Source organism: Pocillopora verrucosa, chromosome 3 (assembly GCF_036669915.1).
Source record: "Pocillopora verrucosa isolate sample1 chromosome 3, ASM3666991v2, whole genome shotgun sequence".
Taxonomy (NCBI): domain Eukaryota; kingdom Metazoa; phylum Cnidaria; class Anthozoa; order Scleractinia; family Pocilloporidae; genus Pocillopora; species Pocillopora verrucosa.
In genome coordinates, this window is record NC_089314.1 from 19,221,600 (window position 1) to 19,238,769 (window position 17,170).

The 17,170-nt window shown below is 35.6% G+C and overlaps 1 protein-coding gene across 2 annotated transcripts; it reads left to right on the plus strand.

The window, feature by feature from the left end:
- The first annotated feature begins 821 nt into the window (after positions 1-821).
- Positions 822-17,128, plus strand: LOC131794324 (5'-nucleotidase). 2 transcript variants are annotated; one of them, XM_066164678.1, is made up of 23 exons: positions 822-1,371; positions 2,047-2,133; positions 2,672-2,811; positions 3,354-3,479; positions 4,034-4,156; positions 4,999-5,206; positions 5,557-5,652; positions 6,158-6,270; positions 7,167-7,221; positions 7,452-7,522; positions 8,449-8,550; positions 9,031-9,108; positions 9,535-9,650; positions 11,102-11,192; positions 11,917-12,045; positions 12,276-12,661; positions 12,875-12,947; positions 13,053-13,148; positions 13,556-13,618; positions 13,987-14,061; positions 14,216-14,275; positions 14,497-14,554; positions 15,599-17,128. In XM_066164678.1, the coding sequence occupies exons 1-23, from the start codon at positions 984-986 to the stop codon at positions 15,619-15,621; spliced, it is 2,757 nt and encodes a 918-aa protein (XP_066020775.1). In that variant the 5' UTR covers positions 822-983; the 3' UTR covers positions 15,622-17,128. The 2 variants fall into 2 exon arrangements, with proteins under 2 accessions (XP_066020775.1, XP_066020776.1); XM_066164679.1 differs by having other exon boundaries at positions 12,276-12,425; positions 12,876-12,947.
- Positions 17,129-17,170: the final 42 nt, after the last annotated feature.

Genomic DNA, 17,170 nt, shown 5'->3' on the forward strand with positions numbered 1-17,170 from the left:
TATCTATCTATCTATCTGTCTGTCTGTCTATCTATCTATCTATCTATCTATCTATCTATCTGTCTATTTATCTGAGATACCGTTCAGTTTTGTCATTTTGCCAAAAGAAGTCAGAACTCTTATATTTTCTCCCTCTGGTCATTGCGTTCTCGAACCAGACCCCAGTTTGAATTCTTCTGGGAATCTCTCCAATTGTTACTGTGATATATTCTTGATGGTATAGTAGCATAACCCGTTGACAGTCCTTTAATTAATTAATGGTAATGGGTGGTCAGGACTCTTATTTACGCGTCGTGAGGATCAAAAGTAGTTTTGTCATTACTGAATTTTAATCGTCCAACAGTTCTTTCTTTTTTAATTGCGAATCTATATGGTTTTCCTGTGGTGTACTTGTTTTAGGCCATTGGTATTTCTTTTTATAAAATAATTCAAATAGTACGTGCGCTCTGATTGGCCATAAAACCATTTTACATGAGCCTATGTAAATACGGTTTTCGTTCCTTTTTCATTAGTTATTTTATAAAAGAAATGTAAAATGGTTTCCGTGTTTACATGGCCTGATGTAAACACGCGGAAGGTTGGGAGAACATTCGATGAGCCATGTAAACACGGAAACCATTTTACATTTCTTCAATGTAACAGCAGTTATTAAGGATAAATTATATAAATAATTTATGACAGTTTAAATTCCTTTATCTCTGGAAAAAAACAATTTTGGTTATCAAAATAAAAAGTCCAGGGTTCAGTCTGGAGTCCAGTCCAGGGTTTAATATGTTACTCTGTCTGAACTTTCAACAGGTTGTTGTTATAGAAATGTAGCTGTGAGTGACAGCTCTGAAAACCACGCTCACCGAGTGAGGAAAGTCTTTTGGTGTCCTAGGGATAGTGAAAATACTTTGAAAACTCAACGATGGAGTTTCCTTTGGAAAATTGGGTTTTCTGACACACAGAACGACATCGCCGTCTACTTTAGTGCTTAGGAAATGGGTTGTGGCTCGAGTAAATCGGAAAACATACCAGATGATGTAAATATTCACTCACAGCCGTCAACGGCTAATGGCGATACTTCCCATTTCCAACCTGTCACTTGCGAAAAAAATTCAGAGAAGCCATCTGTTGATGTCCCTCAAGGTACAAAAGAAAACGGAATCGATGCAAAGTCAGTTGAGCAGCGACACGGCTTTGATGGGACAAAAACTACAACCAAGGCATCTCAGATGACAATTTTGCACTTCAATGATGTCTACAACATCGAGCCACGGGACAGGGAGCCGGTTGGCGGTGCGGCTAGGTTTGCTACCAAAGTAGCAAGTTTTAAACATTTGAACCCATTAATTGCTTTCAGTGGGGACTGTTTAAATCCTTCAACGAGTGAGTATGCTCGTAATTTAGCGTCGCCGTACAATAACTTCAAACAGGGCAGCAGTTCACAAGTAATGGCTCAACAGACCCTTTTAGCTTGCATGTTTTGTTTACCCCGTTTCAGATCATGTGATGATACTTTAGAGAACTGTTTCTTTCAAGTTTCCTCTTATTCACGTGCATATTTACGCATAATTTACAAAAGGTAGAGCAGGGAATCTCCAGAAGACCTGAAATGGGTAAACGAAACATACGAGCTAAGGAGGCCCATTACCAGACAGATGAAGGAAATTGCTCCCCTGTCGTATTGCAAGTACACTGTGTATATAATATAATACCTTGTATAGGTAAAGGAATTGAACAGGGAAATTTGGGGATTGCCATCTGGGACCCTCTGTTTTGGTGAAGACCTGTGTTGCTGTGTTGTGACATATTATTGCTGTGTTGTGACTTATCTTGGTGGTTGGGGGGGGAGGAGTGGGGGGCGAAGTTCTGTTGGCTATGTAATTCTAAAAGTAATGGGGATAGCTACTTCTGGAACTCATAATGATGTGGGTTATTTTAACGATCACTAGACTGCCCTCATAGGAGAGACAAATGTAAAAATTAATGCCTCTCTAACCCTTCTTAGTTTATTGAGAGAATTCAGGGGTCAATTTTATCTTTTTTCCTCACAATTATCAGTGAGCAGTGTGACTGGTGGCAAACAGATGATCCCAATTCTAAATGCATTAAATGTCCATGTTGCTGTATTTGGAAATCATGACTTTGGTAAGTGTTATGTGGGATTGTAGTATTAACTTTAATATTACTTACTTAACCTGCTAGAGGGATTGTAGTATTTTCATGTGTAATTTGTATGCAGTAAATGCAGTTTAAAGGGAGGATAGGCTCACTTTGGAGACACAGTCCTTGCAGGGACCATGTGCTGCTCTCCATGCAGATGCTTTTAATTTTACAGGGAGCATCTGAATCTAAAGTTATGTTCAGCCATTGTACTAGAACTCATTACCTACATGTAATGAATACACAATATCAGTGTACCATTTGTGGACTGCGTTAATTGATTTTCTTATTTGCCATGCTTTTTCTAGTCAAAATTTTTTTCTGGGTCAAGATATCATTCCTTGAGTTCCCGTTTTTTTTTTTTTTCTACAAGAGAATTTATCCTCTGATTGACAAGTCAAGTAGTCAAGCTTTAAAAGAAATATAAGTCTTCCTGGCGGCATTTGTAGTTGGTGACTAGGTTTATTGGCTGCAGCTCTTTTATGCAACATTACTTGGATGAATTTGTCAATTTTTTTTTCAGATTTTGGTGTAGATGAGTTGATGGAGTTTAGTGCTGCTACCAATTGTCCATGGCTTCTTAGCAATGTGATTGACAATGTGACCGGAAAACAGCTGGCTGGTGGTGAAATCAAGTATATTACAGAGTGGGGAGAAAGAAAGGTTGGTGAAGCCTCTTTGGTTTATTTCACTGTTTGATGATATGATCCTGAGTTAGTTTCTTTTTGATGAGAGGGGGTAATTTTTTTAAGATACAATGGTGCTACATCAGTAAGGTGGTACAACTGGATAATTTGGTTTTATCAACTGAGTTGATAATGCAAATTGGCAACTGCAAGGAGTTTCTAAGGCTGCCATTTTGTGAGTTAACCATTATTCTTTTTACAAACCCTTCTTGGTGGCTAGTATACATTTTTACCAAATTTCTTTACCTTCAGGTCTATTTTGCTCAACTTTGCTCTGGAATTCATCTCTGTTTTCAACCAGTCAGATGTAATTATTATACTAAAACCAGTTGCACCTTTGTTCCCCACATTTTTCTGTATCTTGGGCAGTTTACTTTTCTCAATATAGGTTCAAAGCCCTCCTTGAGTTATTATTTTCCTAGCTTTGTTCTGATTGGCTGTTGTGATTAACCCATTAATGTTTTGGTTTAGCAAAACTCAGTCAAAATGTGCTTAAATTACAACTCTTGTTTGGTTTAGATTGGTTTTATTGGCTTAGTGGAAGAAGAGTGGCTTGTTACCCTGGCAACAGTTGACAGGGAAGAGGTCACATACTTTGATTTTGTAACAGTGGGTACAAAGTTGGCAAAAGAACTTAGAGAAGAGGTGAGGATTTTCTTTAAAAATTCTTGTGACCAGAGAGACTTCCTTGCCTTTGAAATCCTCAGAATATAGAGTTGAAGGCCATCTTAGTTTCAAGAAAAAGGGTTAGTTTCCTTATATTTCATGGTTGTTGTGACGATGTTGTTGATTGTGGGGTCTACCATTGGAATGTTGCTAATGATGATTAAGAAGAATACTGAAGAAGATCTGACAGGCTTTAACCCTTCACTCCTAAGATCTTATTAATAATTCTCCTTACTTCTATACAATTCTTATGATGTATGTCTGGAGAATTTGGTATTGGATTAACTAATAATCTCTTGCTTGGTATTTTCCTTTTTTCCTCATTACCTGTCTGCTTGATACTATCAAAATATTGTGGGGAGAAATTCTGTCATAGTCACTCCTGGGAGTGAAGGGATGATAGACTGTGTTTTTCTCTGTGAAATATTATCTCCAATTATCATCACTTTTTTATTGTTGGTAAATATTCCTAAATAAATGTCACTTTGGAATAAAATTTCTAGCTGACAGGAAATAATTCTTTCCCTATATAGGGAGCAGAGTTTGTGGTAGCCTTGACTCACATGCGAGGACCAAATGATCGTCGTCTGGCAGAGCAAGCAACTGGCATAGATCTAATTTTGGGTGGTCATGATCATGATTACTTCACTGAGAAGGTTTAACATCTCTTTCCCTTTGTATTTGAGTTTATTATGTACTTATTGACAAATTAAGGGTCCACTTTCAGGCTTTACAAGAGTTAAGTACATCGACTACTGGGAATTACGGTCAACTTGCCGACGGACCAACTCGCCGACGCCAACTCGCCGACGCCAACTCGCCGACGCCAACTCGTCGACGTATAAAATCGAGTAGAGACGTCAGCGAGTTAGTCGTCCATCCAATACAACTTATTAGAAGTTAAACATACAGAAAAGTAAACGATATTTAGTAAAAAAACACTGGTGAACATTGGTGAACATCACCAATGACTATAACAGCTTAAGACGCAAACGAGTTATTGTGCAACAACAACACCGTAAAGACTCATCATGTCAATGGGTCAGATTTTTAAAGAAAACTTGGCTTTCTAGACGAGATCTTTAGTAAAAAGCATTTCTTTTTATTTGCAACAAAGTTTATAAGGATCTCACACAACTCAATGACTCACACAACTCATTGGCGTCTACAGCCAATTTTGTTCATTGGCGATGTTAACTTCGCTTTATTCGCCTTGAGATCCTTATTAACTTTGTTGCAAATAAAGAGAATTGCTTTGTACTAAAGATCTTATCTAGAAAGCCAAGTTTTCTTTAAAAATCTGACTGATTGTCATGATGAGTCTTTACAGTGTTGTTGTCACACAATAACTTGTTCGCGTTTGAAGCTCGCCAACTCGCCGACGTCTCTACTCAATTTTATACGTCGGCGAGTTGGCGTTGGCGAGTTGGTCCGTCGGCGAGTTGACTGGTTACCACTACTGGAAATGACCACATATGGTTTTTTTTTTACCTCCTAGATTAATGGTGTTAATGTCATTAAGAGTGGAACAGACTTCAGAGAATTTAGTATTATTACTGTCACCTTTTTTGATAACAACCACAACAAATGCAACAACAGCAGTAGCAGTGGCAACAACTCTTTTTCAATAGATGTTGAAAGAGTGGAAGTCACAAGTGATATACCAGAAGACACTGAAGTGAAATCCACAGTTGATAAATATGTTGGTAAGCTAATTACATTTTTATTCTTAGAAATGTTCAAACCATCTAGATTTTAGTATTTCAGTGATTTAAAACCATCAGTGTTCCTGAGAGGTGTCTCAGAAGACCAGGCATTAACCTCAAGAGTTTATGTTGCTCTGGTGTCTTCTGAGAAGTTGGTTTCTGCATTCAATTTCAATACTAGTCAGTGCATCACAGTACATTTGAATGGATTCATTGTGTGTATTCTGAAGTTCAAACTGGTGCTGTCAATAATCTTATCAATATTCTTAGCCTAACTGAAAAGAGACATGAGACCTGAGACTTGTTTGCCCTTAATTTGATGCTGTGCTGAAATTATTTTATCTAACAAGGTGAGATGAACAACTTGATGGAAGAAGTGATTGGTGAAGTGCAAGTAGAGCTTGATGGAAGGTTTTCCAGCATGAGAACAAAGGAGACCAACCTGGGTGAGTTGCCTGTTGATGCCTTACTTTTTGGTGAAACTACACGCTTATTCCACCTTCAAACACTTACTTTTAACTTCCTACACAGCTACAGAACTCACTTACCGTTAGATGCTGTATTAACTCATTTAAATGAGGTGATTTTTGGCATTTATGCGAGGGATACTTTTGTTTCCAAATTTTATATTTTCAAATTAAAATCATTATAATGGCAAATCATATGTAAAAATGTTTGTGACACAGAAACTTGTTTTAGATCCAATTATAGCTCCTTGCTTTTGATATAAATTTAAAAGTATGGTGTAGATTATTATATAGAATGTAGTGTAATAAATAATATTTTTGATCAATTGTATTTCACTCACAACACTAGTACTTAACTTACAATCCATGAACTATTCTCCAAGACAATACCTACAATAGATGTAAATTAAAAAAACAACAAATTAAACTTCTTAGAATGACTAATGACAATGTCTCTTTCTTTTTGCTTTCTGCTGCACCATAGGAAATTTTATAACAGATATCATACAAAATGTTACTGAAGTGGACTGTGTTATTCTTAACTCTGGCACCCTCCGATCAGATTGCATTCATCCCCCTGGAAAGTTCAAAATGAAGGTGCAAATGTTAATATTTTCAAGGATGAAAAATCTTGTTTTACTATCATGTAACATGTGGAGATAGTGAAAGCAATGTTTGTTCTGGAAAAAGCCAACCAAGTACAATTAGGCTGGCTTTTGTGGTGACCATTCAACAATGACAACTGACTTGTATAGGGTGTCAATCATGGGTTTCTATAAGAGCTGGTTGCCGCCATCTGTTTAGCCTGCAAGCAGGCTCTTGTGTTTGGGTTTGCCACCTTAAGGCACAGCAGCCTGTTTCACCATTAGTAGCTGCTTCACCCTTTATACCCTAACATCAGTTTGCATAGTCTCCATACTCTCCTTTACACATTTTGTAAGGTATTGAGAGGGAGAATTTGTGTAGAGCCTCTTAAAGTGGGTTGTTATTTCTTTTATTCTCATGGTCTAAATGCTTGATTAAGAGATGATACTGTAAGGAGAAAGTAGGAGCCAATCACTCTCAGGGTTTGAAGGGTTAAGGAAAAAGTCATTCAAACCCCTAGTGTTAATTAGGCCTCAGAGAAATATTTGGTTACCATACACAATTCTGTAGCTAGCTTTTGATGGCTTGAGCTGTTTTTTATTCAGATTTGCAGTTGTTTAGATGTAATTTACCTTTTCCTTAACACCATTCTTTAGTTATTCATTCCTAACCCTTAAACTCCCAAAATCTGATTACTAATTCTCCCTTCTTGCTGTTACACATTTCCTTGTAAATCAGTTCTGAGAATTTGGTGTTAGATCAAGATAAAAACTCCTAACTGATAAGTTTTAGTTTTCCTATTACTTTTTGCTGGATAATGTATGCATAGTATTGGGAGAAGTGACATGTTAATCACCTTAGTGGGAGTTAAAAGGGTTAATAAACACTGTATACCATGTATTTTCCAGGACCTCTCAGCCATCCTTCCTATGCCTGATGTGTTGGTGGTGTTGGAATTGACAGGTATGTCAGCTCTACATAAGTAAAATTGTGATTTTTTTATAATATTGGGTGATTTTCTGATGATGGTAGTCTTGTGAATGATGTTGGCAGAGACAAACTGGTGTTTTGACATTAGCTGAGCTGAAGTTGTATTTGATCAAAATCTGTTGCTTTCATTTGATATCATGCATTTGTGTTCGTGTCAGACAGTTACATGCAAGTATGGATTTATAAAAGAGCCTTTGTTTTAGGTGATCAGATTTTAGAGGCACTAGAAAATGGAGTCAGCCAGTGGCCTAAACTTGAAGGAAGATTTCCTCAGGTTGGTAAAATATATTTTAAGTTTAATACAAAATTTCAGAAGCAATTTAGATCATAATTTCCACTCTTGATTTTGAAATGGGTGTTGAAAACTGAATCTAAATTTTTGATACATTCATAGATTTTGTCAGTAAGGCTAAATAATAATTCTTACAATAATGTACAAAATATTGCATGAAAAAAGTATCAATTTTGTTTGAATGCAAAAGTGATTGTGGATTACTTTGCTTTGCTCATTAATTGGTCTAGAAATCTTGCAACACTATTTCAACTAATCAAATGTAAAACTAATCAACAGTCCGTTTTACAATTGCCTGTTTGTCTGCCAAGCCTTTGAACAGAAGTGAGGCTAAGGTTGACCTTGTTATGATACAAATGTTGCTGCTTTTCAAATATAAATTTCTTTGTTATCATGCCAACTAGATTTTGGTCTCTATCACAACATGGTCACCTTCAGCCTCACTCCAAATCAAAGGCTTGGCAACTAAATACACAACTGTAAAATGGCCAATTACCAGCTTGGTCACTCACATTTTCCTGTGCTTCAAGCTGGTTGCCTGTTTTTACTTTGAGCTCTTATCAGTTAATAACCTTTGTTCTGATTAGTAACTGTGAGTACTTTGGTTTTGGTTTTTCAACACACAATTTGAAAGTGCTCTCATTAATTGATGAAATTTTCCTTGCTGATAAATTGTAATGATTTCAAGTCATTGCATTGGGTATAGCCTCGAAAAAGTAATTTGGAACACATGCTGCTAAGATGTAAATTGGGTGCTTAGCAGTACCTGATTCATCTGTATTTCCAAATATAGTCTTATGGACTGAAGTTATTTTAACACTATTTTTAATTAGTAACTTTAATTTAGAATCGCTATAATTATAGGGCTAACTGATATGCTTAATTATTTTATTTTTTTATGTTGTTAGGTGGCAGGAATAAAATTTTCCTTCAATCCTGACAAAGATCCTGGATGCAGAATACTGGAAGACTCTGTGAGCATCAACAATGAGCCACTTGTCAAAGATAAGGTTTGAACCTCTGAAGAAATGAATTCCTTTGTAAACTGATTTTAGGTTACTATGGTCTTCAACACTTCAGATATGTATGAGGAGTTCTGAGTTCCTATTTCATTTATAAATGTTTCTGAAATTTTGAATGTGACATAGAGATTGGTCTTCACTTTGTGATTTGTGGACATGTGGTTTGTTTGGTTGGTATTATTGCATTATCCACATTGTTATCACTGTGATAGACTAAGAGCAGAACCTCCTTTTCAGCAGAGTCTATCATTAGTCCAAAAAAAATCTGTGGTAGAAATAAATGATTTTGGTTATTGAACCATGCAGAAGTCTGGGAATGCGTTGCACTTCGCTCCCAGAGTTCTGCATAACATGCGAACATCAACTTTTCTTTTGCTCCTCCTTGCTCTTCCTTACTCTTCCAAAAGTTCATATTGCATTCTTGCTGAATGACAAAATAGAAGAATGGGTTATTTTAAATCCTTATAGAGATACAAAGTATCTACAAAGTCATATCTTGCAAAGGGCAAAGATGGTTATCAAGTATTTACCAAGGGCAAAGTTCTGGTGAGTTAAATTTGAGATACCAAACAGTTATATTGAGGGAAAAATTTGAACACAGGGTTGTTACTCTATGATAACTTTAAGTTGCAAGTGTTGTAAGCTTGTCGTTGGCGTTACAGGGAAAGGGAAGTTAATTTAAAACCTGTTTGTAGCCTAATATCATAATCATTTATCTTTTATGCCACCAGAAGATATGATTTTTTAAAATATTTTGTTGGGGATAAACTATCTGAGGTGGTGGCCAAATGGACATGATTTAACACTTTTACACACAAGATCAAAAAATTGATTCTCTGGACCAGTGTCATACATTTCTTTCTTGGTTGGTCTTGAGAATTTGGTGTCTTATCAGGACCAGAGTTCTTAACCCTCTTACTTCTCATTCTCTTTTGGATTTCCTTTTTTGTAACCTTCATTATTTCCATCTAGGTTGATGAAGAGGATGGTTCAATTTTAAACACAATCGTCAGGAACCATTTTCACTCAATCAACATTGTTAGAGGTGCTACAAAATCAAAATCCTCCCACAGACAAAGTCTAGCTATGTGAGTACTTATCAACACATTTCTGTTCATATTAAAGAGAGGTTGCATGTCAAGAACCCTTGGTCAGGTGAAGAAAATAGTGACAGCTTTAGAAGTTTTGGCATGTAGTATTGTTGAATATTTTTATGAGTTGTGTTGCGCCTATTTTGACAAGCCTGTAAGGCAAGTTAATATATAACTTACAACAATTGAAAATACTCAGCAACACTAGGCACCAAAACATCTTAATAATTATTTATTATCCCAATGTTTTAATTAATGCACATTTAAAAATGCATATAGAATAAATCATTTGGATTATAATAAATAATAGGGTGGGGAAAAGCAAAGCAGATAAGGAAGCTTAGCACATGCAGCCAAGTGGTTCAACAGGTTTTTTTTACGATATGAAATAACCAACCCACCCACATTGTGATAATTATTCATTATTAAGCACTCAGGAAATAAAAGATGAAGAGTTTTGCCTGTTAGTCACTAGGTAACCATACCATAACCAGCAACTCTCAGCAAAACTCTTGAGACACAAGAACAAAAGGGTTGAAAATAATCAAATTTAAAAACCATGTAGCCATGGGTACCCTCCTCTCCCTTTGCCATGTTGATTAGAATTCTTGAATTATTCAGCAGAAGAGTTGCAGTTGATATCAACTTTACTTAGGAAAGGCAAGGGGCTTGGAGCACTCTAATGAGATTAATATTTGCAATAATTTAAGTCTATTTCAAGAAAAGTTTTTCAGCCCTGTAACAAAATGACTCTAGTTAATTAACCTCTGACCGTGATAATGTAGTCTTAGTTTTATATTAAGTTACTAACCTGAAATAACTGTAACAAATTTAACTTTAACTTAAACTTGCCATCACAATGTAAGCATTACACTTTACTTTGTAACATATAACATTGCCTTCTGGATCACTCTTGTACAGTAGAGATAATGGTTAACCAAGAAAACATAAGGTTTTAACAACCTAATTCCTTACTACCTTACTACCTGGTATACAACAAGTGCATGAGTGCTATATGCAAAAGGAATAAGTAAGCAATATAAGTAAATAAACACAAAACTATTCAAACTAAATTGTGCAGACTCTAGCAAAGAATGTGTGGCATTGTACTAATTAGAGTTCTTTGCATGGAGTATATCTGTTGTTTTAATCACATTGAGTAGACAACAATCACCAGATGAAAATATTTGGCATTAAAACTCTTTCTGATTATGATTTTAAACATTTGGTTAAATAATTAAAAAATTAATAACATATGGCTATTATTATGGCTCAGATTTAGGCTTCGTTCTGAAAGGTCTTAGTATTACTATAAGAAATAACTTACACAAGTAGGAATAAGTCTTGTGCATACATGCACCAACTGTTACAAGCTTTTGTGTACTAATGTTTTGTTGAATAACCATAAATATAATTATTTAAAACATATTTTAAAAATCTTTTAATAGGCGATGTAGATCATCTGACGTTATTGATGATGGAAATAAAAAATCATCACTTCTTAGTCTGGAAAAAGAGCATATCAGCATTTCACCAAAGGTTGGTGTTGTAGTAGCTTACTAGTAAAGTCATCATTTGAGCCAAGAAGGCCACATACACCAGTATAGTATATCCAGCTTTCCCTAGCATTAAGCAACTGTAACTTCCTACGGATGGAAAGCCAGTCCAATGCAGGTTACCCACATGCATTTCATCAGATCTCCTTGATTGCTTTCTTGGGTGAAGAGAGGCACATCAAGAGTGAAGAGTCATCTCTAAAGACCCAGCAAATTAAAGGACATGCAACATTTCATTGAAACATCTTGCAACATTAATTGTTGGATCATGTTGTGAGGGAGTTGGCCAAATGCATGCAACACCTTGCAACATCCAAAAATGTTGCAACAAAAATTTGATTATTTTCAAACTTGATTCAACACCATCAAACATCTTGCAACATGTTGTTACAGGCTTGCCAAACTTATGCAACACTTTGCATGCAACAGTGTTACAAGATGTTGCTTTGAAATGTTGAGTGTGTTTGACTGGGCCTTAAGAATACATATCAACAACCTAGCCATGCAGTGCTTATAATTTAACCAAAAATTTTGATTTGCTGTCTAGGGCACTAACTATTAGATCACTGCATCAAGGCTTGTGGCTGTAGCTAATAAATGAAGATTTAGATTTACTTTACCATTTGACTGCATGATTGAATAAGTGAAAGCTGTTGAGGCACCTCTAACAAGATAATACAATTAAATTTCAATGCACTCATTGTTAGGTGGAAGGAAGAATTACAGTGGTCACAGAAGCAGATAAGGAAGTGAGTAGGACTTGCTTTCCAGAAAATGAGACTGTGCCTCTGAGTGAGCATGTTAAACAAACACAGAGTCAAGATACTTCACAGGGGGTATGTTTGAGAAGCTTCTCCTCTTTATTGTTTTTTGCTGTAGATTGTACTTTGAGTGTTTGTTATGTACATGTCAAACTCATGAGCTCAGGCAGAGGCTTTTAAGAGGGACCGTTACTTTCAAAATTTGGTCAATGGACTCTAAAATCTGATTGTTAGAGATTTTGATGGATTTAGTAGCACATGCAGTCTTGTATCTCATTTCTCAATAACCTCTTTTCATGAATTAGAATGAATGCTTAGAGAAAAGTGATTCTTCAGAACAAATAGCAACTCATCTAAATGGATCAGAAGTGGAAAAGACAGATCAAAATGGATCAGAAGTGGAAAATAGCACACAAGTTGAATTGGGAACACACAAGAAACAAAATAAGGATAATGTTGAGTACACTTCAGATGAAATTTTAGCAGTTGAAAAAGAAGTTACTTTACTGGACAATTTAGAGGGCAAACTGAAAAATGATCAGAATGAAGACATCATGAACAGAAACATTAAAAACACAGCTGATCAACAAGTAAAAGAGGTAGAAAAACAACAAGAAGCAGGCAATGAAGATCAGCTTTTGACAGCTGATGTTAAAACTGAAAAACCTGAGCAAAGGATAGATAATTCTTTGCTAAGTTTTTACACTGATTTCTCATGGGCTTTGTCAACCAATTTATGATTGTTTACGGTAACACTCTTTCCCTTTGTGGAAAACACTTCACAACTCACCTCACAATGTACAACAGGACAACTGAGATTAAACTGTATTATTTTTTAAATGCAGTTTGCCAAGACTTACAGTTGAAAGTGACTAATTTCATATTTTGTTATAACATCTTTCCAGGGACCAGATATGGCAACAGAGGATGAGTACTGGGATTTGTGGGAGGCAGTAAAAGAAGATGACATTGATGTGGTATGTGGAACAAGCCTATGTAGCATTTTTTTTTGTTGAATTTTTTTGGCAGAAGATGATAAGTGCTTGAGGTTTCTAATTGTCCTTTCTTGCTGAGTTTTATAGGTGGAAAATCTTCGCCAGGAGAAGAACATTAGATTCACTCGATGTCAGGATAACAAAACCATTCTTCATCTTGGAGCAGAGAGAAATGCAGTCAAGGTATTTGAAATTGAGTTGTGTCAGCATATCTGGGAAAATAATCTGCTCTTTTTCAATTCTGTCTTCAAGCTTAAAGCTTCCCTCTTTATTACCAATGCTGAGCACATCTAAAGGAGAAGTAATTTTTTAAGGTCTTGTGTCACCTTCCAAAAAGCTGTATTCAAGGACTTTTATCATTTCATCTACCCAGTGTGGAGACAAAGACAATGAAAATGATAAAGACAATATTAATGATACTGAATGATTAAGTTAATCATTAATGATAATTAATGATAATTAAGGATAATCAATGATAATTAAGGATAATTAATGATAATTATGATAATGACAGTGACATTGACATTGGCAATTAGAGTGATAATGATAATGATAATGATAATGGTGATGAAAATGAAACTTTTTTTAAGGTAATCCAGTACTTGCTGACTCATGGAGAAATGGATCCAAATGTCAAAGATGAAATATTAAAGGTTTTTTTCATTAAGCATTTTTAGTAGATTACTTAGTCCTGAAACAATTTTATCAAATGCATGTCATGCCAGGTCATCAGTTTGAATGATAAGGTATTTTTTATTTAGTAATAAATCTTTATAAAGAAAGATGGAGAATATTGGTAATTTTCAGTGAAGGAGTCCACAATAATGGGAGTTTATTTCAGTCATTTCTTTATGTGTCTTGTTGGGGGGCTGGTTCTTGTCCACAATGGACAAGCCAGGTGAGAGTCAACTGTACTTCAGTTCTCAATGAACACACAGCTGACACACAAACCAATTGTTTCCTATATTTTCAACAGGGTAGTTTTAAGAAGAAATTCCAGTGATTTGTCTTGTCTATTTAGGGGGTCCCTCTCCATGGTGCAGCAGAATATGGATCAATTGATGCTGCCAGAGTTCTTTTAGAGCATGGAGCAGAGGTAAATCAAGTGAAACTTGCTGGAATTGTTGATAACAGACAATTTGTCCTGAGTAGGTTGTTCATCTTCAGTTGAGCCCTTTGTAAATTGAGAATTATTCTTTTTTTTTTTTAATTTACATGAAATTGAGTTTGATACCCTTATCTTCATCCAGATCAACAAGCAAGACCTAATTGGGAATACAGCATTACATATTGCTTGCGAACATGAACAGGTGAGATGCCAAGAGGGAAGCAAAAGATTGATAGCCAATGAAGTAATGCTACATTCTATAATAGAAAATAACATAAGTTATGGAAACTGTGACCTGATTGGTTGGATGCTTGTTTTGTATTTAAATTATGATGAAAAGTTAGATTTGTATTAATTATGGAGCAGAAAATCAGTTAAGCAGAATCTGATGAAATGTGCTGGTATATTGCTTCATTTTAAAAGGTTAAAATGAGAACATTCCTCATTGATCAAGGTGCTGATAAAACTATAAAAAACTCAGGTATGTAATAAACTTATTTTGATTATATGATTGTTTTTTAAGGAGGAATGCTTTTTTAAAAAGTTACACTCAGCATTTTTTGTTGTTCCAACATTGCATACTAAGAATATGATATCATAAAAATACTCTTTTTTATAGACATTTTATCTCTCCAGATGAAAGTATATCTTATGTCATCACTAGTGCATGATAAGGAGACTGGAAAACAACTCCTAGGAAACCCACAGATGTCCCTTTTCCAACCAATGGTCTTCTCATCCTGCAGGTCACTTTACCCTTTTGGTCTTCTCATCTTGTGTGTCTTCTCATCCAGCAGGTCTTCTCAGCCAGTGCATCTTTTCATTCCATGGGTCCTCTCACCTTGTAGGTCTTCTTGTTCCATGGGTCTTCTTGTTCAGCAGGTCTTCTCATCCAGCAGGTCTTCTCAGCCAGTGCATCTTTTCATTCCATGGGTCCTCTCACCTTGTAGGTCTTCTTGTTCCATGGGTCTTCTTGTTCAGCAGGTCTTCTCATCCAGCAGGTCTTCCTATCCTGCAGTTCTTCTCATCCAGTGGGTTTTCTCATTCCATGGGTATCTTTATCCCACATGTTTTCTCATCTCACATGTCTTCTTATCCAGCAGTTCTTCTCATCCAGCATATCTTCTCATTATTCCTCAGGTCTTCTCAGCCAGTGGGTCTTTTCATTCCTTGGGTCTTTTCATCCTAGGCGTCTTCTCATCCTGTGAGTCTTCTAATCCAGCAAGTATCCTCATTGTGCAGGTTTTCTCATTATGTGGGTCCTCTAATCTCTTGGGTCTTGTCATTCAATGGGTGTTCTTTATCCTGCAGGTCTTCTCAACAAGCAGGTCTGATCCTGTGCGTGTTCTCATCTTGTGCATCTTCTCATCCTGTGATCACTCTTATCCTGCATATTTTGGTCTACCCTTTCCACAGGTCTTATGATCTATATGCTATAACACAATGCATTTTTTATAGGTGGTTTTTGTCCAGATAGTACTGAGATGATATGTAGTGTTCTTGTATTCCTTTTTTTTTCTTGCAGATGGTGAAACTCCTACTGTTTAGATACAAATGATTAAATATGTATTTTGACATTTGTGTAGATTACTTCTGAAAATTTATGAAAAATCACTCAAGATTCTCTGAGATGCACAGCTAATCAAAATTTGTATTGAGATAAATTAAAAGTTTAGGGCTACTTCTTTAACATTCTTCGTAGGAAAATATAAACAGAAAGGATTTGCCTCTAAGTTGTAGTTAAGTGGTATCCTAGGTTAATGTTTTCCTTCTCTCTTTTTTTTTTTTTTTTACCTTAATTAGCTTTCTTAGCTCTCTGTCATTATCTTTCTAGTGATCAGGAAAGTATTTTGAGGGTGCTGGTGTACTAATAAATTATTTCAACTAGCAAGGTGAAAATATTGTTAATTAATATATACAACACAGGTAAATAGTGCTTTTTGCATGTGCTGATCGGCTAGTTAGAAGTGATTAGCAAGTACTATTCACCACTAAGCAGCAAAATATACAGAATTGCACATCTAGAGTTAAATCTCCGACCATATTTTGGTATATTGACAGAAGTAAACTTATCTTTTTGGTTTTGTGGCATATACTAAAACAATTATGCACCTTAGTATTGGGAAAGGTGTGGATGCTTACTTACAAATATTTTTGATGTAAAATAATGGAAATTTGTATTTATAGTAGTTGTATTTAGGACAAAGATTATCCATTATTTGATTGTAAGATTTTTACTATTTGTTTGAAGGGAGTCTTGAAGAAGTTATTTATTAAATGAGTACTATTTTTTGACATGAAGGAATGTTATTAAGGGCTGTAAACAGTTGAAATTATGAAAGTTTTCTTAATAAATGGTTTCAATAAAGTAATACCTTGAAGGACATAGTGATGTGAATTATACAATATGACAGAGTGCTTGTACTGAATACTATTGGACACAAATCCCAGTGCAAGAGTAGTATGTGGTGTGAGCAGGGCCTGAAAAGGTCCTGCAAGATGCTAGTCAAAGGAAGAAATAGAAGGGGCGAAAGTCACTGCTAACACATAGTAAAATGCTGATTGATCAAGTGAGGTTAGGCCTGACAGGAGCATTTTTGGCTTTTTATCATGTCACATGTACCTTGCTGGGTTTAATCAATTAGCTACTAGTTCAAGCCAAATATTTATCTCTCCAGCCCATCCACTTAATCAACAATATCTCACATGAAGTCACAAAATCAGTCTAATAATTTGCCTTCAAGCTGCAATGCACTTCATTGTAAATTGGTTTAAAGAATAGTTGTTTCCATATAAAAAATCCATAGAAAAAAATGAACTGTACCATGGAGTTTGGTTTCAAACCAAATCAAAGAAGTGCATTGTACAAGATTAAAGAGAAGGAAAAGTGCATTGTACAACATTGAACTGCCTGAAGAGAAAGAACTATTTTTTTATCACACTGATGTGACTTTGACTTTATTTATATTATAAATTAATATTTTTTCCTACAAACAGGTAACAAGAACAAGCTGTTGTATAAGCTCTATGGTGTATCTTCATAAACATGGAAATTTTTTTTAGGAGGGGTGGGGGGGGGGGGGAGAGGAGGAGGAAG

Excerpts from the sequence above, each read along its gene's own strand:
- LOC131794324 (XM_066164678.1), top strand. The coding sequence starts at position 984 with ATGGGTTGTGGCTCGAGTAAATCGGAAAACATACCAGATGATGTAAAT. Across the intron at positions 12,948-13,052 it reads AAGAAGATGACATTGATGTG|GTGGAAAATCTTCGCCAGGA; the intron begins GTATGTGGAACA and ends TGAGTTTTATAG. Across the intron at positions 14,062-14,215 it reads TTTTAGAGCATGGAGCAGAG|ATCAACAAGCAAGACCTAAT; the intron begins GTAAATCAAGTG and ends ATCTTCATCCAG.